At 42.9% G+C, this 25279-nt stretch overlaps 1 protein-coding gene across 2 annotated transcripts in view; it reads left to right on the top strand.

Annotated features, from left to right (window-relative positions):
* slc18b1 (solute carrier family 18 member B1) overlaps positions 1–17713 on the top strand; it is a 66462-nt gene extending 48749 nt beyond the window's left edge. Inside the window, exons 10-14 of one of the 2 annotated variants that reach the window (XM_078542405.1) lie at positions 1800–1895; positions 8294–8368; positions 9489–9582; positions 9721–9770; positions 17325–17713. In XM_078542405.1, the coding sequence (XP_078398531.1) occupies positions 1800–1895; positions 8294–8368; positions 9489–9582; positions 9721–9770; positions 17325–17379 (370 nt within the window). In that variant the 3' untranslated portion in view covers positions 17380–17713. The remainder of the gene's footprint in view (positions 1–1799; positions 1896–8293; positions 8369–9488; positions 9583–9720; positions 9771–17324) is intronic. The other variant, XM_078542406.1, reaches the window with a different exon arrangement.
* The last annotated feature ends 7566 nt before the right edge of the window (positions 17714–25279 follow it).

Raw genomic sequence — 25279 nt, forward strand, 5'->3', positions numbered from 1 at the left:
GCAACGTCATATATGAGTTGTAGTGCCAGTGCAATGCCAGGTACATAGACCGTTCGCCACAATTGGCTGGTTGAATCAAACAGCATGTTCCTTTGGTTGTTCATTATCGGCAGAGTACCAACTGTACTCAACCAGCCCGCATTTCCAAAACAAAACATCAACTGTTAGATGTGATTCCACAATTGGGCAGCACTTGCTGAACAATCCTGAATACGCTAATAGCTACACTAACAACCAATTTAAGATAATCAGTCGAGCTTGTAACATGGCTCATGTATTCTTGTGACATACATTCATAAGTGGGGACTTGTTCTTTGCAATCAAAAGGAATATGTTCACGCCTTGTGCCTCTTTTGAGTTATCGGGGAGCTTGGGGAACCTATAGTTCCCTGTAGCTTTCTCCATGGCAACACCATGGCCAATCAGAGTTCACTTGCCAACCAATCAGCATGCATTTCTTCTGTAGTATAAATTATTGTGATTGTTTGAAATTTGGCATTGAGTGCAAGATGAAAAGCTTTGGCAGCATGTCCCTCTTTTCAGCACTACTCTAATTCCCTTGCAATAAAGGGATCATCTGCCTTTCAAATTGACTTCTGTGCCTGAATGTCAATTTTCTGAGGGCAGAATTTTCTGCCTGTCGGGCGGGTGGGCCCGACCCAATCTCCGGCGGGCGAGGAGCCGATCCCCGCCGGAGAAGCAGGCCCCGCTGCCATTTTACGTGGGCAGGCCAATTAAGGCCCGCCCAGCGTGATGTTCGGTGGGAAGCACTATGCGCTTCCTGTGCAGGCGGGGGGGATTCCCCAAAAGCAAGAGTGCACTTTTTCGCCCATGCGCATGAAAGAGTGCACATCTCCCTGAGGCTAAGTGCTGCCTCAGGGAGATCACTTATACTTTGAAAAATATGAAAAATAGAAAAAAAAATTCCCTAACATGTCCCCAATGTCACATGAGATGGGACATGTTCATAATTTACATAAAAAGTTTATTAAACTTTTTAAAACCCTACATGAAACCTCATCCCACCGCTGGATGAGGTTTCATGTTTTATCTATTTGCCGCTGGGGCTCCTGGCCTGCCCACCAACCTTAAGGCTGGACAGGCAGGTCCTTTAATTGTATAATTGATCCTGTCAATGGCCTCAATTGGCCATTGACAGGTTGGCGGGCGCACAGCTGATTTTGCTGTGGGCCCGCCTTCCTAAGAATTTAAATGGGCCGGGATGACGTCGGGGGTTCCACCCGATGTCATCCTGCGTCATTTTACACGTTGGCAAGCGGGCCCTGCCCCCTGCTCGCGATGGCAAAATTCTGCCCAGTGAATCTTAAGGACACCCAAATCCCTCTGAATATCACACTTGCTATATTTTTCGCTTTAAAAAAAAAATCTACATTTCTACCTATTCCTGTCATCGTGGAACATTTCACATTTCCCCGCATTAAGCTTCATCTACCATCTTCTTGCCCACTCGCTTAACCTATTTATATCTTTTTGTTTTCCCACTTATCTTTGCATTATCAGTAAACTTGAATATATTATACTTGGTAAACATTTTTTATCAAAATAATTTCAACAACTTTCTGATCTCTGATGTATATATTCAATCTAATGTATGTATTCATTGAATCTACAAACCATCAGCAGGCCACCTGCAACTTCTAACAAGAATGTTTGCTCTGGTACTCAATCATCATATGTTGTTGGTTTATGGAGAGAGGGGAAGCATATAATATATCAAAATATATTTCAGGTATTAGAAGAGTGATACTAAGACTTTATTTTGTTTGTTTCCTTTGCAGCCGGCTTTGGATGTTTGTTTTGATGCTGGTATTCAGTGGGATTTCAGTCAGCTTGTGTGATATTCTGGTTTTTCCAGAAATCATCTCCTCTGTTTAGTAAGAACTTTTAATTTATAATGTTATAATATTTGCTTCCAAAAGATGGTTGGGTATATTTTTCTATGTTCATGTGTGAGCACAGAGCAGGGACTTCTACTTTTTGCACTTTTTTGTGAACTAAAGAAAATGTACTTGACGCATTTGACAAGAACTATAGTTTGCTCATCTCTGCAGATTTGGTCTTCATTTATATCATCCTTCTGCTAGACAGCAGCCCTTGGATCTCTGGGTCTTCCAACTCCAAGAGATTTATTATGCCAGTTTTATAATTGTCTGAACACCAACATCATGATGTACTAACAGCATGAGCAGTAATTTGTAACATTTGCATTCAATAATTGTTACAAGTCCTTAAGTAGAAAATTAGAAATACATAGCTAAATCTTAATGTAAATATCTATCTATTTAGCATTTGTGGCCCTAATATTACATGTTTCTTTGGCCAAATAGCCCGCCTATTTGAATTGCATGACTTTGCCAAATTCAGAACTCAGTGTGCAATTTTCTGTTTAGTCATTGAACAGAAAGAAAACTTGAGTATTGATGAGAAAGGAAACATTTTTTGTCAAAGTTTTTTGTCTTGCGCTCATCAGGACAACCTGCAAGAATACCAAATGTAAAGGGAACAACAAGAAGAAAGCACTCTCTTCTCATACAGTATAAATTGTTCCCTTTACATTTTGTATTCTTGCAGGTTGTCCTGATGAGTGCAAGACAAAAAGCTTCAACAAAAAGTGTCTCTCTTTATCCAGCAGTACTCAAGTTCTGTACTACCAGAAAGAAAACTGCCTTATATGCTTTCAAATGGTTTCAGCTTTGCATTGATGCGAGGTGTCACTTGGGTGTCGAGACCCCAGCTGACACCAAAACAAATTACATGACATTAATTTATTTGCAGAGCCTCCCCCTCTTCACTGTCAGGTCAGGCCTAATTGACAACTGAAGGCACGGCCACCAATGGTGGAAGAAAATCATGGATTTGAAAAAGGTCAGAGTTGGAGGAGTACATGGTTCTCAGATAGTTTTAGGGCTGGAGGAGGTTACCAAATTAGGGAGGACTGAGGCCATGAAGGGATTTGAAAATGAGCATGAGAATTTTAAAATGGAGGCATTGCCAGCCTGGGAGCCATTGTAGGTCTGCGAGCACAGTGGACTCAGTGCGAGTTAGGATACAAGCAGCAGAGCTTTGGAGGAACTCACATTTACAAGGGGAGAGCAGTGGAAGGAGTTTACCTTGTACATAAGTTTGACTGAGGCCAATGCATCTTCCCTCATGTCTGAGAAGATCTCTGCAGTTCTGTCTCAGCAGACTGTATCACCACTGCCATTGACTGGCTGCTGACATTGCTTAGATGAGTCTATGCCTCTCCTTTATTCAATCTGTCAGGCCACAGCATCAGATTGTAAATTAAGCAAATCCCTCCTAAACTGATGCAATAGTTTCAAAGGTGCAAATGGAAGGTAATATAACTTACTATGAACAAATTTCATCTTGCAGTACTATATTTTTCTTAATAGTAGTAAAGAGGAAAATTACCTACACCAGTTGCTGCATAGAAAATCACTTTGTTCCATATAATGTCAAGTGTGTGCAGTTTTGGGCTCCACATTATAGGCTTAATGTTGAGGCTTTGGAAAGGATTTCTTGAGAAAGAAGGGGTGACCTAAAGGTCTTTAAAAATTATGCAAGGTTTTGATAGAGTGGATATAGAGAGAACGTTTCCTTTTTGTGGGTAAGAGAACAACTAGAGGTCATCAACCATAAGATAGTCACCTTGAAACCCAACAGGGAATTCAGAAGCAACTTCTTTACCCAAAGAATGGTGAGAATGTGGAACTTGCTACAGCAGGGAGTGGTTGAAACGAATAGTATAAATTCATTTAAGGGAAAGTTAAACATGCATTTGAGGGAGGAGGGAATAGATCGTTATGATGGTAGGTTTAGATGAGGAAAGAGAGGAGGAAGCTTGAGCAGAGCATAAACACTGGTATTGGCTGGTTGGGCTGAGTGGCCTGTTTCTGTGTCATATATCTAATGTAATCTTATGTGATACACACATCAGTTTCATCAGGGTGATCCCCTAAAAATACAAATACATAGGGCAGAATTTTCCCCCTCGTTGGGGGGGAAGTTTAGGAGCAGGCACGTGGAGGCGCACCTCCGATCGGCGCCCCCCAATTAAGGCCCACCCAGCATGATCTCCGCAAGGAAATGTTATGCGCTCCCTGTGTGGGAGGGGTGGGGGGTGGGGGGGGGCGGAATCCCTAAACCGAGAGTGCGCTTTTTTGCGCATGCGCGCGAAAGGTTGCACTCATCTCCCTGAGGCTAAGTGCTGCCTCAGGGAGATCGGCGCCAAATTTAAAAATGTTAACAATAGAAAACAAAAATTCCCATGACATATCCCCTCATGTGAAATTGTCACATAAATTGGGACATGTCCATCACTTTCATTAACACTTTTATTCAAAATTTAAAAACCTACATGAAACCTCATCCCACTCCTGGATGAGGTTTCATGCTTTTCCAATGCCTACCAGGGCTCCTGGCCTGCCCGCCAACCTTAAGGTTGGACGGACAGGTCCATTAAGTACTTTAATTACTTTGTCAATGGCCTCAATTGGCCATTGACAGGTCGGTGGGTGCACAGCTGATTTGGCTGAGCCCCCGCCCACCTGAAAATTGAAATGAGGCGGGGTGATGTCGGGAATTCTGCCTGATGTCATCCCGCATCATTTTACACGTCGGTGAGCAGGCCCCGCCCCGGTCACCGACTGGGAAATCCTGGCCATGCAAAGTGTACAACAAAGAGATTAAAGGTACGAGATTGGAGTAAGAGATTGAGTACCCAGAGCAGGAGAAACTATTTTTTAAAATGAAGGATATGAGGCTAGAATGCATTGCTGGAGTAATTGAAACAGAGCCCATAAAAGCATTAAAGAATAGTTTAGGTAGGTGGTTGACAGAAAAAGGAATATGAGAATAGAGCAAATTTATATTGGGACAACTGATGTGTGGAGAATAAGCACTAGCATGTTGAGCTGAATGGCCTGTTTCCATGTTGTAATTTGTATGTAATCCCGTAAGTGGAAAGGTAGTTTAACATTGTAATGATTAAGACCAGAATATTCTTAAAATCCTGGCAATGGTTTTACTTGGAATGCTCCTTTAGTTAGTGGCAGTCTAGCCACTGTCAGAAGGCTGTTGGTTCAGGCCTTGAGCAAGTCATCCAGGATTTTGTGCAGTACTGAAGGAGAGCTCCACAGTTAGAGGTGTCATCTTTTGGGAAGTTAAACCAAGACCGTCTCTGCCTGTCCTAATGACACTGAAGAAGATCAGGGTATTTATTCAAAGTTTTTGCCAACATACTTTCTTCAAACAGTGGCCTGAATTTCCATAGGGACAAATGGTGTTGGGGGCCTGAATCCAGAAGTCAGCCCCCGAACCTGGCACCCACCATTTTTTCTGGTGGGGGGGAAGGTGGAAATCGAGGCGGGTCGCGCTTTGGATGTGCACAGTTCATGGGGGCATGCAGCTGCCTTCATGTTGGGTGTGATTTTGTCACCCAGGTTTCTGAGACGCGTGTTGTGGGCTTCACACTTTTTCCAGGGGAAAGTCGAAACTCACCAGAGTTCTTTGGAGAGGTAGGGTACATTTTGGATAGCTCAGGTATCCTGGCTACCTTCATTGCTATCTCCTCCACAGTCTTAATCGCCCATAGCCTCATGGTCCTATCCCCAGTCCAAGCCATTTCTCTAGCATTATGGGCCCTCTTGGTCTGCAGATACAACTTAAAGAGTGATGCTAACCTAATATATAGTGCTGCCAGGGAGAAATCTCTTGAATGTGTCAGTGCATCACTATGGACATTCACACCTCTACTGTGTGCGTGCTTTAGGAGAGGAATGTGCTAGATCTCCCACCATTGGTGCAGCATTCAGATGTGAACCATCACTTGGACCTCTGTGTGCTTATGCTGAACAACTCACCTTGCCAAGCGCATCAGGTCATGGAACCTCTTCTGTTTTGGATTCATGTTCTTTTATGGTCCCCATGCTGTGCTCACAGCAGTGGCTATGCCCTTTTAGTTGCTGTGGGTGGGTTCCGGTGCTCAAGTGGATATAATATTGCGCACCCTGTCTAGACCTCCTCCACCAGGATTTGGAGGTACTGGTCGCTGAAGCAGGGCGCTGACCTCCCACTCCTTCCCCACTCCCCAGTGAGACATCCTGGCGTGAGAAATGTAAAAAGAAAAGATATGTAAGGCATCCAACTTCAAATAGTCTCACACACAAATGTGTGCTGATATATAGGGACCATATTCTCCACTGAATCAATGACTAATGTTGGTGGCGAAGAGGAGGTTAATGTGTCTGGACAAATGCAGGGTGGTTTGGCGTTTGTTCCTGTCACTCCAGGTGGCATGCTGCACTCCTAACCACTAGTTAATCTGTTGTCTTGCTCCCTCTGAGTCACACTATTGTGTCATGGGATTGTGCAGCTGTGAGGGGCCTGGTTAGGAGTCAGTTGAATGGATGCACCCTGAGAGATGTTTGGAAAGAAGGTAGGTGGAAGGGTAAAGAATGTTGGCAAATGTGGTGTGTATCAGTCACCCCCCCCCCACCGCCCCCCTTCAAGGCATTATAGTAACCTGAGTCAACACAGAATATCATGAGCAGATGACGGTGCCAAAATGCTGTGTCTTGTCATGCTTTTCCAGCCTTAAGTTGGTTGAATGACCTCCTTTATTATAAAGTGAATAGGCAGCAGTAATAATTATATTTTCTTATGGACAGGCCATTATGGGCCACCTCTTCCAGTGACAGCAACCAGTTGGAAAACTATTACAGTTTACCTTTACCTGAATGCCCAAAGACACCCCCTCCAAATGAAAACAACAGCTCCATCCACTTCCTGCCTCACAGTAGGAACTCTTTAAACCTGACCGAGTTGCTCAATCCACACTGAGCCCGCCTCTGCCTCTCCACCACTTTCAGGGGTGGCGGGCCTGCCCCCATTAGCCCCCTCCCCCAGACTGGAAATCGGAATATCCGGGGCACTTTCCATGAGTCACGTTTGGGAAGTTGGGAATTTTCCCAACTCTGTGCTTCCAACTTGGGAGCGAGAATTCAGCTCAGTATCACCAAAGTAGATTAACTGGTCACTTACTGCTCTTCTGGGGGGTCTTTCTATATGCAAATTGTCTACCACATTTACCTGCATAAATGAGTTAATTTCAAGTTTTTTTATCAAAGTCAGCATTTTTCTGTGGATTACAGAAATGTCATCAGCATATTCCAAAGCTCTATATAGAACCATAGAAAAGTTACAGCACAGAAGGAGGCCATTCGGCCCATCTTGTCCATGCCAACCCAAGGGCACCCAGGTGCCCTTTCTAATCCCACCTTTCTGCACCCGGCCCATAGCCCTGCAGCTTACAGCACTTTAGGTGCAGATGCAGGTACTTTTTAAAAGAGTTTAAAGTTTCTGCCTCTACCACCAACTTGGGCAGCGAATTCCAGACACCCACTACCCTCTGCATAAAAAAGTTCTTCCTCATGTCCCCCCACACCTTCTGCCACTTATCTTGAATCTATGTCCCCTGGTTCTAGAATTCTCTATCAAGGGAAACAATTTTATCCTATCCACTCTATCTATTCCCCTCATAATTTTGTACACCTCAACCAAGTCACCTCTCAGCCTTCTTTGTTCTAAGGAAAATAACCCCAACCTATCCAATCTCTCCTCGTAGCTACACTTTTCTAACCCTGGCAACATTCTTGTAAACCTCCTCTGCACTCTCTCCAGAGCTATTACGTCCTTCCTGTAATGTGGTGACCAGAACTGCACACAATACTCCAGTTGTGGCCTCACCGGTGTTTTATACAATTCTAACATTATATCCTTACTTTTATATTCTATACCTCCGCCAATGAAGGAGATCATTCCATATGCCTTCTTTACAACCTTGTCTATTTGAACTGCTGCCTTCAGGGACCTGTGTACTTGTACGCCTAGATCTCTCACTTCATCTACCCCTCTTAGTACATTCCCATTTATATGATTGCAATTTTTTTAAAAAGATATCAAACTGGATTTGACTGGCCTCATTAAAGAGTAGAGTTCTTAATCTCTATCCCTTTACTCCTGTTTCCCAATTAATTTTGAACTGGAGGCATGACTGTTTAGCATTCTATTGTAGTGTAGGAATTACTTGTTTTGCATGTGTAATAATTGAATTACATGGAGGAATGCTAATTAAGCAGGTTGTGAGACTAGGTAGTGACTGATCACGCCGGAATTTTTATGTAGCGAAGCATACTAAGGAACAAGTTCTAATGAGTTAGGGTGAGGTTTGACTGTAATAATTGACATTGATTTTCACCTTTTTGTTTAGTGAGAATGGATTTGAAGAGGGTCTTGGTACTTTAGGTCTAGTGTCTGGAATTTTTCAAGCAAGTTCGTGTCTTGGGTATGTATCTGTAGCTATATATAGAAGTATATTTAATTTCTTGGGCGAGTATTTTAGTAGTTTTGGCATGTCTAATGCGGGATTTCCATTGATTTTGTATCTTAGTAATTTCTGTTTTAAATTATTCCGCTCAAAATGTATTCTGCTTTTCAATACAGTCCAAAGTAATGTTTGAGCTTTTGCAGGCAGAGTAAGCAGAAATGATGGCCAGTCAGGTCATGGGGGAAAATATTAGCCCAAGGTTTGGGGAAGCAATAGAACTCACTTCTAGATATTAGGGGGAAAATGTAAAATGATGGGTCCAAATTTAAGAATAGTGTCATGGAGCTGGGACAACTGTATTATAGTCCATGTGTGACAACAGATGTTGAGGGAATGTGTTACAGGAAGTTCCTGTATTTTACAAGATGTTGAATAAAGAAGTGTATATACTTTATCAAAACAAATTTCCTGCCATACTATGCTTTAGCACCTGATTTTTATATGTATATTGGTGCCACCTTTTCTGAGTGCTGCTATATCTTGTAGAAAACTTCTAGCCCTTTATTTCTAGTATTGTATTACAAAACAGTACAATAGCCCCATTTCATTTTGCTGTGACATTTCAATAAATATGAAAGTTTTACTTGCTGCAGGTTTTTTTTTGTACCCAATTTGCTGGCGCAACTTAGGTACTTTGAATAACATTGCCTCAAGTCATACTGGCTGTATGTAATTGGATGCCCCAGCTTCCTCCAAAATCATAGAATGCCAGTGTTAATGAACAGCTTTTTGGTACTTTTGTATCTATTCACTCACATTGATCCAAATGTGAAAAAGCAAGAATGCTCATGGTATATGGTTAGCGTGGTCTTGCCACACAAATTTCACCCTGTGGTGTTGACCAATCCAAAAGCCACTCTTCCAGGTTTGCAGTATTAGCTCCTTGTGTATCATTGGAGCTGACACACTGTCCTACCACCAGAAGCAGATACTGCAGGAGGCAATACAATCTGGAGCTCTACACACCAAGGCTGGGATTGGTTGAACATCTATAAGCAGAGAGTTATAAATTTTACTTTGGTATAAAATAACCTACTAGATGGTAACTAATATTACCTTTTTTTTCCTTTTAAATTAGAGCATTTTTAGGACCAACACTGGGTGGATATCTATATGAAAAATTGAATTTTGAGTGGGCTGCAGCCATACAAGGAAGTTTTCTATGTTTTGTTGTAAGTAGGCGCAACATGGATGCTGCGTAGAATATTAAAAATTGAAACCCTAAGCCACCATTTTAAAAATAAAATTGGAGAACCAAGATCTCTCTAATAATTACCATCAGCAATAATGGTCTTTCCTTCTATCTTCAGGGTACCTTGATGGGTTTGTACTTAATAGTGGAAATGGTGCAGAAAAGGAGGTTTGTATTTGTATATTCATATTCTTAAATTTAAAAGAAGACTGTTGTATAAGGGTGGACTTAAGAAAGGTGATATTTTAGGAAAAGGCACTAATGATTACACAGGATATATGGCACAGAAACACGCCATTCTTAAGGTCACTGTTTAAAAATAAGGGGTCGCTCATCTAAGACAGAAATGAGGAGAAATTTTTTCTCTGAGGGTTGTGTCTCTTTGGAACTCTCTTCCTCAAAAGGCAGTGGAAGCAGAGTCTTTGAATATTTTTAAGATAGAGCTAGATAGGTTCTTGACTAACAAGGGGGTGAAATGTTATTGGGGGTAGGCAGGAATGTGGGGTTGAGGTTACAGTCAGATCAGCCATGATCTTACTGAATGATGGAGCAGGCTAGAGGGGTCGAGTGGCCTACTCCTCTTAATTTGTATGTTTATTTGGCCCAACTAGCCAGTGCTGATGTTTATGTTGCACTTGAGCCTCTCCCATCTTTTCTCATCTGAATTTACCATTGTAACTGTTAATTTCCTTCTCACTCATATGCTTGTCTGATTTCCCCTCATATGGACATATACCATTGGCTTCAACCACTCTCTGTGATGGCGAGTTCCACATTCTTATCACTCTTTGGGTAAAGAAGTTTCTTCTGAGTTCCCTATTGGATTTCTCGGTGACTATCATAGATTGATGGTCTCTAGTTCTGTTCTTCCACATTCTCTCTGTATCCACTCTATCAAATCCTTTCTTAATTTTAGTTACCCCTCAGCCGCCTTTTTTTCAAGAAGAGACCCAACCTGTCAATCCTTTATTGTATGGAATTGTGTGGTATGTGTACTCTGGCGGAAGGCAGATTCCTGGCTCATTGTTTGCTGATGCTTTATCCTGAGCCATTTTATTGGCAGATTTTGTCAGTGATGGTTTAGATGGTTTACCATTACCTTCCACTCTCAGGAGCAGGGCGAGAAAGCAAATCCCAAGTCTACCTCAGCTGGAATGGGAATTAAACCCATGCTATTGGCATTATTCTGAACCATGCACTAGCCATCTAAAGTAACCAACCTCTTCCTGATATCTATATCCACGCATTCTGATATCATCCTCGTAAATCTTGTCTGCACTCTCCCTAGTGCCTCTATACCCTTTTTATAATATGGCAAATGGAAACCATAACTGCACGCTGTACTTTTAAGTGTTTTTATAACCAAGCATCAATACAAGTTTAGTATAACTCCCTAGTTTTCAATTCAACCCAGTAGAAATAAAACCTAGTACTTGGTTTGCTTTTTATGGGCTTATTAACCCGTGGCACAATTTTTAGTGATTGATATATTTGTGCTCCTTTGTCCCGCCGCCCACCTGGATTTGCACCTTCTAAGTGATAAGTGACCTTCCTATTCTTCCTACCAAAATGTACCAGCTCACACTTGTCTGTGTTGAACTTCATTTCTCAATTATTTTTCCATTCTGCAAGTTTATTAATGTTCCCCTGTAATTTTGTTGCAATTCTCCTCTGTATTGACTACCCCCCTCAATTTGATGGCATCACAATTTAGAAATTGTATTTTGCTTCCAAAATCAATATCATTTATGAACAAAGACAGGTGGAAGGCCAGAAGATTGGACAGAATATAAGGAACAGCAAAGAATGGCTAAAAGACTAATAAGGAGGGAAAAATTAGAGTATGAGAGAAAGCTAGCCAGAAGTATAAAAAGAGATAGTTTTTATAAATATTTTAAAAAAGAAGAGTTATCAAAGTGAGTGTTGGTCCTATATAAAGTGAGTCTGGAGAATTGATAATGGAAAACAAAGAGATGGCAGATGAATTGAACGGATATTTTGCATCAGTTTTCACTACAGAGGATACAAGTAACACCCCAGAAGCAGTTATAAACCAGGAAATGGAAGTGGGGAAGGAAGTCAGGAAAATTACAGTCATCAGAGAAGTGGTACTGAATAAATTGTTGGAGCTGCGGGCTGACAAGGGCCTGGGTCCTGATGGACTTCATCCTAGGGTCTTAAATGAAGTGTCCGGTGAGATAGTTGATGCATTGGTTTTAATTTTCCAAAACTCCCTAGATTCGGGGAAGGTCCCATTAGATTGGAAGATAGCAAATGTAACGTCATTTTTCAAAAAGGGAGGGAGACAGAATGCAGGAAACTACAGGCCAGCTAGCTTAACATCTGTCATAGGGAAAATGTTAGAAGCTATTATTAAACAAGTTATAGCAGGGCACTTGGATAAGATTATAGTCATCAGGCAGAGTCAACATGGTTTGTGAAAAGGAAATCATGTTTAACTAACTTATTGGAGTTCCTTGAGGTAGTAACATGTGTTGTGGATAAAGGGGAACTGGTGGATATACTGTAGTTGGACTTCCAGAAGGCATTTGATGAAGTGCCACATCAAAGGTTATTGCAGAAAATAAAAGCTCATTGTATAGGGTGTAACATATGAGCATGGTTAGAAGATTAGTTGGCTAACAGGAAGCAGAGAGTAGGCATAAATGGGGCTTTTTCAGGTAACGAGTGGCGTGCCACAGGGATCAGTGCTGGGACCTCAACTGTTTACAATTATATAAATGCCTTGGATGAAGGGATTGAAGGGATGGTTGCCAAATTTACTGATGACACAAAGATAGGCAGGAAAGTAAGTTATGAAGAGGACATAAAGAGGCTACAAACAGATATAGATAAGTTAATTGAGTGGGCAAAGATTTGGCAGATGTAATATAATGTGGGAAACTGAGAAATTGTCTATTTTGGAAAGAAGGATAAAACAGAAACATATTATCTAAATGGTGAGAGATTGCAGAGCTCTGATTTGCAGAGGGATCTGGGTGTCCTAGTGCATGAATCACAAAAGGCTGGTATGCAAGTACTGCTAGTTATTAGGAAAGCTAATAGAATGTTATCATTTATTGTGAGGGGAATTGAATACAAAAGTAGGGAGGTTATGCTTCAGTTATACAAGGCACAAGTGAGGCCACATCTGGAGTACTGTGTACAGTATTGGTCACTGAAGAAGGTACTCCCTCCAATCCTACAACTACCACATAGGTCGGTTGAAGGGAAGTTACAATCCCCGATCACACAGAGACCACAGAGACTCAGGCTTCCTTTAACCGGTTTTATTCAAGCACATGCAAGGGAGCCGCAATCATTCCTTAGAATGAAGACCCAGCTCCCAGATTGATTACATTTCATTACTTTTGTACTTTTTCTTATCATAACACATTTGAGTACATTTGAATACATCCAATCGGTAACCGACACACCAGTCCCATGCTAACTCTATCCTATTGAGTACATAAATATGTGATTTCGCTAACCAATTATTCTAAAGGCTGTATACATAATTATATTATCCAATCAAAATTAAAACACGTACGCAAAGACCTTGGTTCTCACAACTCTAGAATGTCTGTGTTCCATCAAAGCCCCCTCTTTGATTATTGTATATATTCTCATATCTAAGCTAAAACCATCTGCCCCTTCCCTATTTGAGAGGGGAGTACACCTAATCTAACTTATGTCCTTTCTTGTGTCTCCAGTCTGACTTTCAAGGCTGTGCAATGTTCATCTGGTAATCTTCAACTCTTAATATGTTTAGCAGCCATGTCTGCCTGGAGATTTTAAGGGTTTTTCAGTAATTTCTTACTGTATTCTCTTTTAGCATTTTTAATTTCTCCATAACAGTCACCTTATTTAAGGAAGGATGTAAAGGCATTGGAAACAGTTCAGAGAAGGTTTACCAGACTAATACCTGGAATGGGTAGGTTGTCTTATGAGGACAGACTAGGCTTGTATCAGCTGGAGTTTAGATGAGAAAGAGGCAACTTAATTGAAACATGTAAGATCCTGAGGGGTCTTGACAGTGCAGATGTGGAGAGGATGTTTCATCTTGTGGGAGAATCAAGAACTAGGGGTCACTGTTTAAAAATAAGGAGTTACCCATTTAAAGCAGAGATGAGGAGAAATTTTTTCACTCAGAGGATCGTGAGTCTTTGTAACTCTCTTCCTGAAAAGGTGGTGGGAGCAGAGTCTTCGAATATTTTTAAGGCAGAGGTGGATAGATTCTTTGTAAGCAAGGAGGTGACAGGTTATCAGCAGTAGGTGGGATGCAGATTTCAGGTTACTATCGATCAGCTATGCTTTTATTAAATGGCGGAGCAGGCTTGAGGGGCTGAATGCCCTACTCCTGCTCCTTGTACATATGTTCGTAGTAGTGGTCCCAGCACTAATCCTCAGAGTTGTAGAGGTCTACAGCACAGAAAAAGGCCCTTTGGCCCATCGAGTCTGCGCCGGTCAAACAAGTACCCAACTATTCTAATCCTATTTTCCAGCACTAGGCCTTGTATGCCATGGCATCACAAGTGAACATCCAAATACTTCTTAAATGTTATGAGGATTTCTGCCTCTACCACCCTTTCAGGCAATGAGGTCCAGATTCCCACCACCCTCTGGGTGAAAAAAATCTCTCTCACATCCCCTCTAAGCCTCCTGCCCATTACCTTAAATCTATGCCCCCTGGTTATTGATCCCTCCACCAAGGGGAAAAGTTCCTTCCTGTCTACCCTATCTATGTCCTCATAATTTTATGCACCTCAATCATGTCCCCCCTCAATCTCCTCTGCTCCAGGGAAAATAACACCGGTCTATCCAATCTCTCCTCATAACTAAAACTCTCCAGCCCAGGCAACATCCTGGTACATCCCCTCTGCACTCTCTCTAGTGCAATCACATCCTTCCTATAATGCAGATTCCAGACTGCACGCAATACTCTAGCTGTGGCCTAACCGGCGTTTTACACAGTTCTAGCATAACCTCCCTGCTCTTATATTCTATGCCTTGGCTAGTAAAGGTAAGTATCCCATATGCCTTAACCACTTTATCTACCTGTCCCGCTACCTTAAGGGACCGGTGGACATGCACACCAAGGTCCCTCTGATCCTCGGTACTCTCCAGGGTCTACATTCAATGTGTATTCCCGTGCCTTGTTTGTCCTGCCCCAGTGCATCACCTCACACTTATCCGGATTAAATTCCATTTGCCATTGATCAGCCCATTGACCAGCCCGTCTATATCCTCCTGTAATCTAAGGCTATCCTCCTCACTATTTACCACCCCACCAATTTTTGTGTCATCCGCGAACTTACTGATCAACCCTCCTACATTCAAGTCTAAATTGTTTATATATACCACAAACAGCAAAGGACCCAACACCAATCCCTGTGGAACCCCACTGGACATAGGCATCCAGTCACAAAAACACCCCTCGACCATCACCCCCTGCTTCCTGCCACTCAGCCAATTCTGGATCCAATTTGCCAAATTGCCTTGGATCCCATGGGCTCTTACTTTCGTTATCAGTCTCCCATGTGGGACCTTATCAAAAGCCTTGCTGAAGTCCAAGTAGACTACATCAAATGCATTGCCCTCATCTACACACCTGGGTCATCTCTTCGCAAAATTCAATCAAATTGGTCAGACATGACCTCCCCTTAATAAAACCATGCTGACTATCCTTGATTAATCCCTGCCTCTCCAAGTGTAGATTAATCCTGTCCCTTAAAATTGCTTCCAATAGTTTCCCCACCACTGAGGTTAGACTGACTGGCCTCTTGATCCCTGGTTTATCCCTTCCTCCCTTCTTGAATAACGGTACCACATTGGCTGTCCTCCAGTCCTCTGGCACCTCTCCTGTGGCCAGAGAGGTATTAAAAATTATTGCCAGCGCCCCTGCTATCTCCTCCCTTGCCTCACTCAACAGTCTGGGATATATTTCATCCGGGCCTGGAGATTTATCTACTTTTAAGCCTGCCAGACCATTTAGAACCTCCTCCCTTTCTATGCTAATTTCTTTAATTATATCACAGTCCTTCTGTCTGATACCCACGTCCTCCCTCTCACTTGTGAACACTGACGCAAAGTATTCATTTTCATTCTAATTCTTATGGAACTCCACTTCCCGCCTTCTGCCACTCTGAATAACTACCCTTTACTCCTATTCGCTGCTTTCTGCCTTGAAGCCAGCTAGTAATCCATTGTGCCACTTGTGCCCTGACTCCACATTCTCTCAACTTGTTCACGTTCCCCTCTTTGCTTTACTGCCTGAGCTGCTAATTGCTTTGACAAGAGCAGCAGGAGCTACTTGCAGGTAAAAATGGATGAAGATGTGGCATATTTCAGCATTTTGTCTCAAATGTGGCCCCAACTGGACAGTCAATCATTCTACTATTTTTTTCTTATTCATTCATGGGATGTGGGCTTCACTGGCTAGACCAACATTTATTGCCTATCCCTAATTTCCCTTCAGGAGGTGGTGGTGAGCTGCCTTTTTGAACCGCTGTAGTCCATATGGTGTAGGCACACCCACAATGCTGTTAGGGAGGGAGTTCCAGGATTTTGACCCAGCGACAGTGAAGGAATGGCGATATATTTCCAAGTCAGGGTGGTGAGTGACTTGATGGGGAACTTCCAGGTGGTGGTGTTCCTATGCTTCTGCTGCCTTGTCCTTCTAGATAGTAGAGGTCGTGGGTTTGGAAGGTGCCTGTGTCTTTATATGGAAGTTGGGTGAAGTTTTAGTGGATGTGGAACTCAATATGCCTTGGATATTCTGCAATGAGTGACTTATCTCCTGTCTCACCAAAGCCTTTCCATTCTACAAGGCATAAGTCAGGAGTGTGATGGGAATACTCTCCACTTACCTGGATGAGTGCAGCTCCAACAACACTCAAGAAACTCGACACTATCCAGGACAAAGCAGCCCATTTGATTGCTATTCCCTCCACCACTGGTTGCACTGTGTACTATTTACAAGATGTACTACAGCCACTCGCCAAGCCTTCATCGACAGCACCTCCCAAACCCATGACCTCTGCCAGCTAAATGGACAGGAGCAGATGACGCATGAGGTCATTACCGCTTCACCATCCTGATTTGGAACTATATCACTGTTCTTTCATCATTGTTCAGTCAAAATCCCCTACCTAACAGCACTGTGGGAGTACCTTAACCACAAAGACTGTAGCAGTTCAAGAAGGCCACTCACCACCACCACCACTTAGGGACTTAGGGTACTTAGGGACAGGCAATAGTGATGCCTACATCCTGTGAATGAATGAATTAAAAAAAAACTTTTTCTTGTGCCATTAGATAACTGTTTTGACACCATATCAGGAAATGACTATTGAAGTTAAATGATATCACTATCTTTGTGTTATTTCAACTGATTAACCTTGTACTTTAATGATTACAAGAAATAGAATGAGCATATGGGTTGATTGGTGGGTGATGAGCACATGCTTCAAATGAAATTGAACACTGAAAAGCTGATAATGCTTTATCAGGTATTTATAGTTATTAAAATGATCAATGGAAAAATCAATATTTGGATCAACAAGTGATCATCTGTATGTTTGAGAAGAAAATGTTTTATTAAGTAGTGGATTGTGGTATATTGCTTTTAAAAGGAAAATCTCTTACCCTCATAATATCTAAGTATATGAAAATTTAATTGTCTTCAATGAAAATATGATGTAGATTTTTACCTTTATGAAGGTCACATTCTGGGAATAGCACAGATGAAGAGGGAGCACCACTAATAGCAAACTGAATTTGGAAACTTCTGTATGGACTACAGTTCTCTTGTTGACAGCTTTTGGACATCTTAGTATTTAAAATTGCTGTTTCAAGCAACTCAGAGTGATTTTAAATATTTGAAGATTTTATATTATTAATATTTGACTGTAATAGATAAAAAGGGATTTTATATCACTGCCACCAAATATAACGTGGAAAGCAGTTTTCTATTGTGAAAATGGTAACTTTAATTTTTTTTAAATGTGAATACAAAATCATTATTTGATGTCTATTCAATGTAGCTACATGGTCTTAACCACAATCTTCCTGTCACTAATGAACTAATAAAGACAGCAGTTTAGAATTAACTATTTTTTCCCTCGTTACTTATTTTCTGTGTATTTTTAATTGTTGGGTGTGTTTCCTGAAATATAATGAAAGTATGATTTTTTTTCCCTGCTTTCCTTTGTCAGAATTCTGCAAAAACAAGGACATACTGTTTGTCTCCTTGGATACTGAGGAAAAAGCAGACAACTAGAAGCTTATTGTAGTCGCCCTGAAATGAGTCCACCATTTCACTCTGCCAAAGTATATTTTAGGATCCAAAGCAACAACCAAGTTTGACAAGGTCTAGCCTTTTTATCCGAGGTGCATTTGAAAGATTTATTAAACACTGTTTAAGGTTTCCTGGTTCACAACTTTAAAAAAATCTCTGCTTGGCAAAAAATATCTATAGCTGGCAAGACCACCTATACTCCTGGGAAAAAATGAAAGTTGAATTAAACAGATAATGCTGGAAACGTACAGCAGCTCTGTCACATCTTAAAGAAGAATGGTAAGGTCAGTGTTTTCTTCTGAACTGGAACCTGAATGAGAGCTCGTTCATAGCATTGAACTAAGTAAAGGGGTTGGAAGAGACCGTAAAATTTGTGTGTTTGAAAGTCAGAAGAAATAACAGGCTGAATCATGCCTGGTTTCTGTCAGGGGGAGGCGATGGTGTAGTGATATTGTCACTAAACTAGTAATCCAGAGACCCAGGGTTAATGCTCTGGGGACCTGGGCCAGGATCTTCGGGTCGGCATGCAGGGGCGGGCCCCACTCACCGACGTGTAAAATGACGCGCGGTGATGTGAGGCGTACGTCCCGATGTCATCCCGCGTCATTCTGATCTTCAGTTTTGTGGGCGCGCACTAGAGTTGGCTGCACGCCCGCTGAACGGTCAAAGGCCTATTAAGGCCATTTAAATATCAATTAAAATAATTAAATGAGCTGCCTTAAGGTTGGCGGGCAGGCGAAGAACCCAGGCGGCCTTCGCATTTATCATGAAACCTCATCCACAGGCGGGATAAGGTTTCATGAAGGTTTTTAAACTTTAATAAAATTTTTAAATAAAATTCATAGACATGTCCCAGCGTCACATGAGGGGACATGTCTGACAATTTTTTTTCTTCTTTATTAAAATTTTTCAAAATCAAATTAATCTCCCTGAGGCAGCTCTGTGCCTCAGGGAGGTTTCTGTGCTCTTTCGCGTGCATGTGTGAAAGAGCACAGGTCCCGACTCGGCCTCCTCCCCCCGCCCGCACAGAGAGCGCTCAGCGCTTCTGGGTCTGGGCCTTAATTGGCCTGCCCACGTAAAATGGCGGCACGGAGCTGATCACGGGCAGCGATTGGTTGCACACCCGCCCGCACCTGCTTCCGCTCAGCCCCCCCGATGGGGAGAAAATTCTTGTCCTGGGTTTGAGTCCCGGCTGATGATGGAATTTGAATTAAATAAGAATCCATAATTAAAAGTCTAATGGTGACCATGAAACTATTGTCAATTGTTGTAAAAATCCATCCGGTTCACTAATGTTTTAGGGAAGGAAATCTGTCATCCTTACCTGGTCTGGCCTACATGTGACTCCAGACCCACAGCAATGTGGCTGACTCTTAAATGCCCTCTGAAATAGCCTAGCAAACCACTCAGTTGTATCAAACTGCTGCATAGTTACAAAAAGGGAATTAAACTGGACAGACAACCCGGCATTGAACTAGGCACCAGAAACAGCAACGGTAATCTCAGCCTGTCAACCCTGCAAAGTCAACCTTACAAACAGCTGGGGGCTAGTGCCAAAATTGGGAGAGCTGTCTCACAGACCAGTCAAGCAACAGCCTAACATAGTGATCCTCACAAAATCATATCTTGCAGATAATGTCTCAGACGTCACCATCCCTGGGTATGCCCTGTCACGCTGGTAGGACAGACCCAGCAGAGGTGGCAGCACACTGGTAAAAATCTGGGAGGGAATTGCCCTGGGAGTCCTCAACATCGACTCCAGACCCCATTAAGTCTCATGGCATCAGGTCAAACATGGGCAAGGAAACCTCCTGCTGATTACCACACACCGCCCCCCCTCAGCTGATGAATCAGTACTCCTCCATGTTGAACACCACTTGGAGGAAGCACTGAGGGTAGCAAGGGTGCAGAATGTACTCTGGGTGGGGGACTTCATTGGCCATCACAAAGGTAGCACCACAACTGACTGAGCAGGCCGAGTCCTAAATGACATAGCTGCTAGACTGGGCCTGTGGCAGGTGGTGAGAGAACCAGCAAGAGGGAAAAACATACTTGACCTCATCCTCACCAATCTGCCTGCCACAGATGCATCTGTCCATGACAGTATTGGTAGGAGTGACCACTGCACAGTCATTGTGGAGACAAAGTGCCATCTTCACATTGACGATACACCCATCATGTTGTATGGCACTACCACCATGCTAACTGGGATAGATTGTGAACAGATCTAGCACCTCAAGACTGGGCATCCATGAGGTGCTGTGGGCCATCAGCAGCAGCAGAATTATACTTGAACACAATCTGTAAACTCATGGTCTGAAATATCCCCCACTCTACAATTACCATCAAGCCAGGGGACCAACCCTGGTTTAATGAAGAGTGGAGGAAAGCATGCCAGGAGCAGCACCAGGCATACCTAAATGTGAGGTATTAACCTGGTGATGCTATAACACAGGACTACTTGCGTGCCAAACAGCATAAGCAGCAAGTGATAGACAGAGCTAAGCGATCCCACAGCCAACAGATCAGACCTAATCTCTGCACTCCTGCCACATCCAGTCGTGAATGGTGTTGGACAATTAAACAACTCACTGGAGGAAGAGGCTCCACAAATATCCCCATCCTCAATGATGGAGGAGCCCAGCACATCAGTGCAAAAGATAAGGCTACCATCTTCAGCCAGAAGTGTCAAGTGGATGATCCATCTTAGCCCTCTATGGAGGTCCCCAGCATCGCAGATGCCAGTCTTCAGCCAATTCGATTCACTTCACCTGATATCAAGAAGCGGCTGAAGGCACTGGACATTGCAAAGGCTATGGGCTCTGACAATATTCCGACAATAGTACTGAAGACTTGTGCTCCAGAACTTGCCGCGCCCCTAGCCAAGCTGTTCCAATACAGCTACAACATTGGCATCTAACTGGCAATGTGGAAAATTGCCTGTGCACAAAAAGCAGGACAAATCCAACCCGGCCAATTACCACCCCATCAGTCTATCTTCGATCATCAATAAAGTGATGGAAGTGTCTTCAACAGTGCTAACAAGCAACACTTGCTTAGAAATAATCTGCTCACTGACGCCCAGTTTGGGTTCCGCCAGGGCCACACAGCTCCTGACCTCAATACAGCTTTGTTTCAAAAATGGGCAAAAGAGTTGAACTCCCGAGGTGAGGTGAGAGTGACTGCCCTTGACATCAAGGCTGCATTTGACCGAGTGTGGCATCAAGGAGCCCTAGCAAAAATGGAGTAAATGGGAATTGGGGGGGAAACTCTCCACTGGTTGAATTCATACCTAGCACAAGGAAGATGGTTGTGGTTGTTGGAGGTCAGTCATCTCAGCTCCAGGACATCACTGCAGGAGTTCCTCAGGGTAGTCTCCTCGGCCGAACTATCTTCAGTTGCTTCATCAATGGCCTTCCTTCCGTCATAATGTCAAAAGTGGGGATGTTTGCTGATGATTGCACGATGTTCAGCACCATTTGCAGCTCCTAAGATACTGAAACAGTCCATGTCCAAATGCAGCAAGACCTGGACAATATCCAGGCTTGGGCTGACAAGAGGCAAGTAACATTCGCGCCACACAAGTGTCAGGCAATAACCATCTCCAACAAGAGAGAATCCAACCATCATCCATTGATGTTCAATGGCATTACTATCACTGAATCCCCCACTATGAACATCCTGGGGGTTAACATTGACCAGACACTGAACTGGACTAGCCATATAATACTGTGGCTACAAGAGCTGATCAGGGACTAGGAATCGTGTGATAAGTATCTCACCTCCTGACTCCCCAAAGCCTGTCCACCATCTACAAGGGCCAAGTCAGTAGTGTGATGGAATACTCCCCACTTGCCTGCAAGAAGTTTGACACTGTCAGGACAAAGCAGCCTGCTTGATTGGCACTACATCCACAAACATTCACTCCCTTCACCACCGACACACAGTAGCAGCATTGTGTACCATCTACAAGACGCACTGCAGCAATTCACCAAGGCCCCTTTGATGGCACCTTCCAAACCCACGACCACTACCATCTAGAAGGACGAGGGTAGCAGATAGGTGGGAACACCACCACCTGGAAGTTCCCCTCCAAGTCACTCACCATTCTGACTTGGAAATATATCACCATTCCTTCACTGTCACTGGGTCAAAATCCTGGAACTCCCTTCCTAATAGCACTGTGAGTGTACCTACACCCCATGGACTGCAGCAGTTCAAGAAGGCAGCTCACCACCACCTTCTCAAGGGCAACTAGGGATAGGCAATAAATGCTGGCCCAGCCAGCGAAGCCCACATCCTGTGAATGAATTTTTTATATGTGGAAAGCAGTGAAAAGGATGATGTGTAATGCCAATTGTGATGACGAAAAGTAATTTAAAAAAGAACAGAGCTTTTGAAAATTGTTAATCACAGCAGGGATAGGGTATTAACAGATGTACACAAGAAAAGTAAAATTGTAAATATAGCAAATCTGAAATAATAAAGTAAAATGCCAGAGATAATAACAAATCCACCAGCACCTGTGAGAGCGAGCGTGACAATAGCCTGCTCGTTAATTTACCCTCTTGAAGCTTGTCACTGTCCTCCTCTCTGTTTAATACATTTCTTAGTTTCATGTCATTTGCAAACTTTGAAATTGTGCCCTAGATTCTCAATATATCTCAAAAGAGCAGTATTAATACTGATCCCTGTGTGCGGCCATTGTATACTTCCCTCCAGTCTGAAAAACAACTGTTCACCACTTCTCTCAACAGACAGCTCTGCCTCACTGCTAACTTTCTGGACTCCGACACTGTCTGTAAATTGTTACATTTTTTGTCTGACATTCAGTACTGGATGGCAGAACTTCCTCCAGTTAAATATTGGGAAGACTAAAGCCACTGTCTTCAGTCCCACCATAAACTCTATTCCCTCACCCCGAATTTCATCCCTCTCCCTGGCAACTGCCGATGGCTGAATTAAACAGTTCACAGCTTTGGTGTAACATTTGACCCCAAGGTGAGCTTCAGACCTCATATCTGTGCCATTACTAAGGCCGTCTATTTCCACCTTTGTAACATCACCCTACTCACCCCATCCCAGCTGATACACTCATCCATACCTTTGTTACCTCTAGACCTGACAATTCCAATACATTCCTGGCTGGCGTCCAATATTCTACCCCTCATAAACTTGTGGCCATTCAAAACGCTGCTGCTTGGCAGCAATTCTTGTTCATCCCATGCTCACTGACCCACATTGACTCCTAGTTAACCAATACCTTAATCTTAAAATTCTCATCCTTATTTTCAAATCCCTCCAAGGCCTCATCAATCTCTGTTCTGTACAGTGATCACTTCCAGACCCATAAGCCTCGGGAATATCTCCACTCCTTTAATTCTGGCCTCTTGAGCATCTCCGATTTTAATCGCCCCACCATTGGTGGCCGTCCCTTCGGTTGCCAAGGCCCTAAGTTCTGAAATTCCCTCCCTAAAACTTTCTGCCTCTCAATCTCTCTTTTCTTAAGGTGCTTCTTAAAACCTCCCTCTTTGACACAGCCTAAGAGATATATCCTAATATCTCTTTATGTGGCTTGTTATCAAAATCTGCTTTATTATGATTCCATGAAGTGTCTTGGGACATTTTATTGCATGAAACGCACAGTATAAATACAAGTTCTGGTTGTTTTGTTTCCTAGCCAATCTGGAATCAATGCTGCCACTGTCCTTTAATCCCATGTCTTTAATTTTGTGAACAAATCTTTCCCGTGGTGATAAAATGGCATTGGAAGTTTATGTACCAACACCAACTTGTTCAAAGTTCTGCATTACTTCATTGTGACTAAAACAGACCTTGGGTCAAATAAACAGTTAAGTTGGTATTGCTCACTGCCTCATCACACACTCCTCCTTCCTTTGGCTGCTTGGTTGTGTTCCGTTACTTCTGTATTCCTTGTGCATTCTCCCTTTGCTCACTACTGTACCTACCCGCTTATGCACTCTCTTGTACTGTGTGTATGTACAATTTCTATTCCATTGGTTGCTTCCTGATGCTGTCTCCCAACTACAGACTGTCAGCCTTTGTGCTCTCCCCCCTTGCCTGCCTACTCACAGCCTCTCCCATTCTGTTGGCTGCCTCCTCACAAATTGTCTCTTTTGCTGATTCCCTAACTCTCACCTAGGTAACTAGTTACTTGAAAATAAAGTTTTGGCATTTACAGTTGATATTCTTGGAAACCAAGGTGAGAATTTTATGCCAGCATGATTTTACAGTCCCGCCGAAGTTAATGGAGTTTAGGATGGCTCGCCACATTTTACGGCCCCGTCCCCATCGCGAAGGGGCTGTAAAACTCCAGCCCAAATTTTCCATCCATTTCCTCATTGAATAAACCCACTCTCATGAAACTACCATATTTTTCATAATATTATTGTGGGGTATTGAAAAGTAGGCTTGTGTTTGTGTCTGTGGCTGATTTAATTGAATTAGAGCCGGATAGAGTGCCAGGTTGAAATTATCAAAAGAGCTCGGTGCAAAAAGGGTATTTGAAATGCTAATGCGTGAGCTAGGGTAAAGTCATGGATAGGATGCGAATTAAATTTGCATTTTAAAATAAGTGGAGAGATGTTTGGTTTTCAAAGACACATGTTAAAGTTTTACAACTGACAGGATAAATAGGGCAAGGCTATGTTTATATTTTCCAAAAGGAAAAGGCCATATCGAAAATATGAAAGATTTTTATATTATGGGAAAAGTAAATCCCAAAGATATATGGGAACAATGGGATTTACAGATTAAAGAGAAAGAAATTTATTTAAAGAAGGAAGGAAGGTTGTATCAGTGGTGATGGTTGTGTAAGATCTAAAAGACACACCACATGAGAAAGACTTGGGGCAGCATTTTCTCCCTGTTGGGCAGGGGGTTGTGCAAGAACAGGTGCAAGCAGGCGGGTTCCTGATCGGTGCCCCCGATTGGGGGCACGCCGCCATTTTATGTGGGCGGGCCAAGTGTGACGTGCACCAGGAATCACTATGCACTCCCTGTGTGGGGGGGACGGGGGGTGGGGATTCCCTGAACCGGGAGTGCACTCTTTCTCACATGCGCACAAAAGAGCACACAGATCTCCCTCAGGCAAAATGCTGCCTCAGGGAGATCAGTGTCACTTTTAAAAAGATAATAAACGATGAGAAAAATTTTATTGACATGCCCCCTCATGTGACACTGTCACTTGAGCTGGGGCATGTCAATTACTTTTATTAAAAATGTTACACAAATTTTAAATCCCTCATGAAACCTCATCCCACCCGTGGATGAGGCTTCATGTTTTTTCTGAAGGCCGCCTGGGCTCTTTGCCTGCCTGCCAGCCTTAAGGTTGGATGGGCAGGTCCATTATTAAATT

The sequence above is a fragment of the Cetorhinus maximus genome, chromosome 5 (assembly GCF_964194155.1).
Source record: "Cetorhinus maximus chromosome 5, sCetMax3.hap1.1, whole genome shotgun sequence".
NCBI classification, from domain to species: domain Eukaryota; kingdom Metazoa; phylum Chordata; class Chondrichthyes; order Lamniformes; family Cetorhinidae; genus Cetorhinus; species Cetorhinus maximus.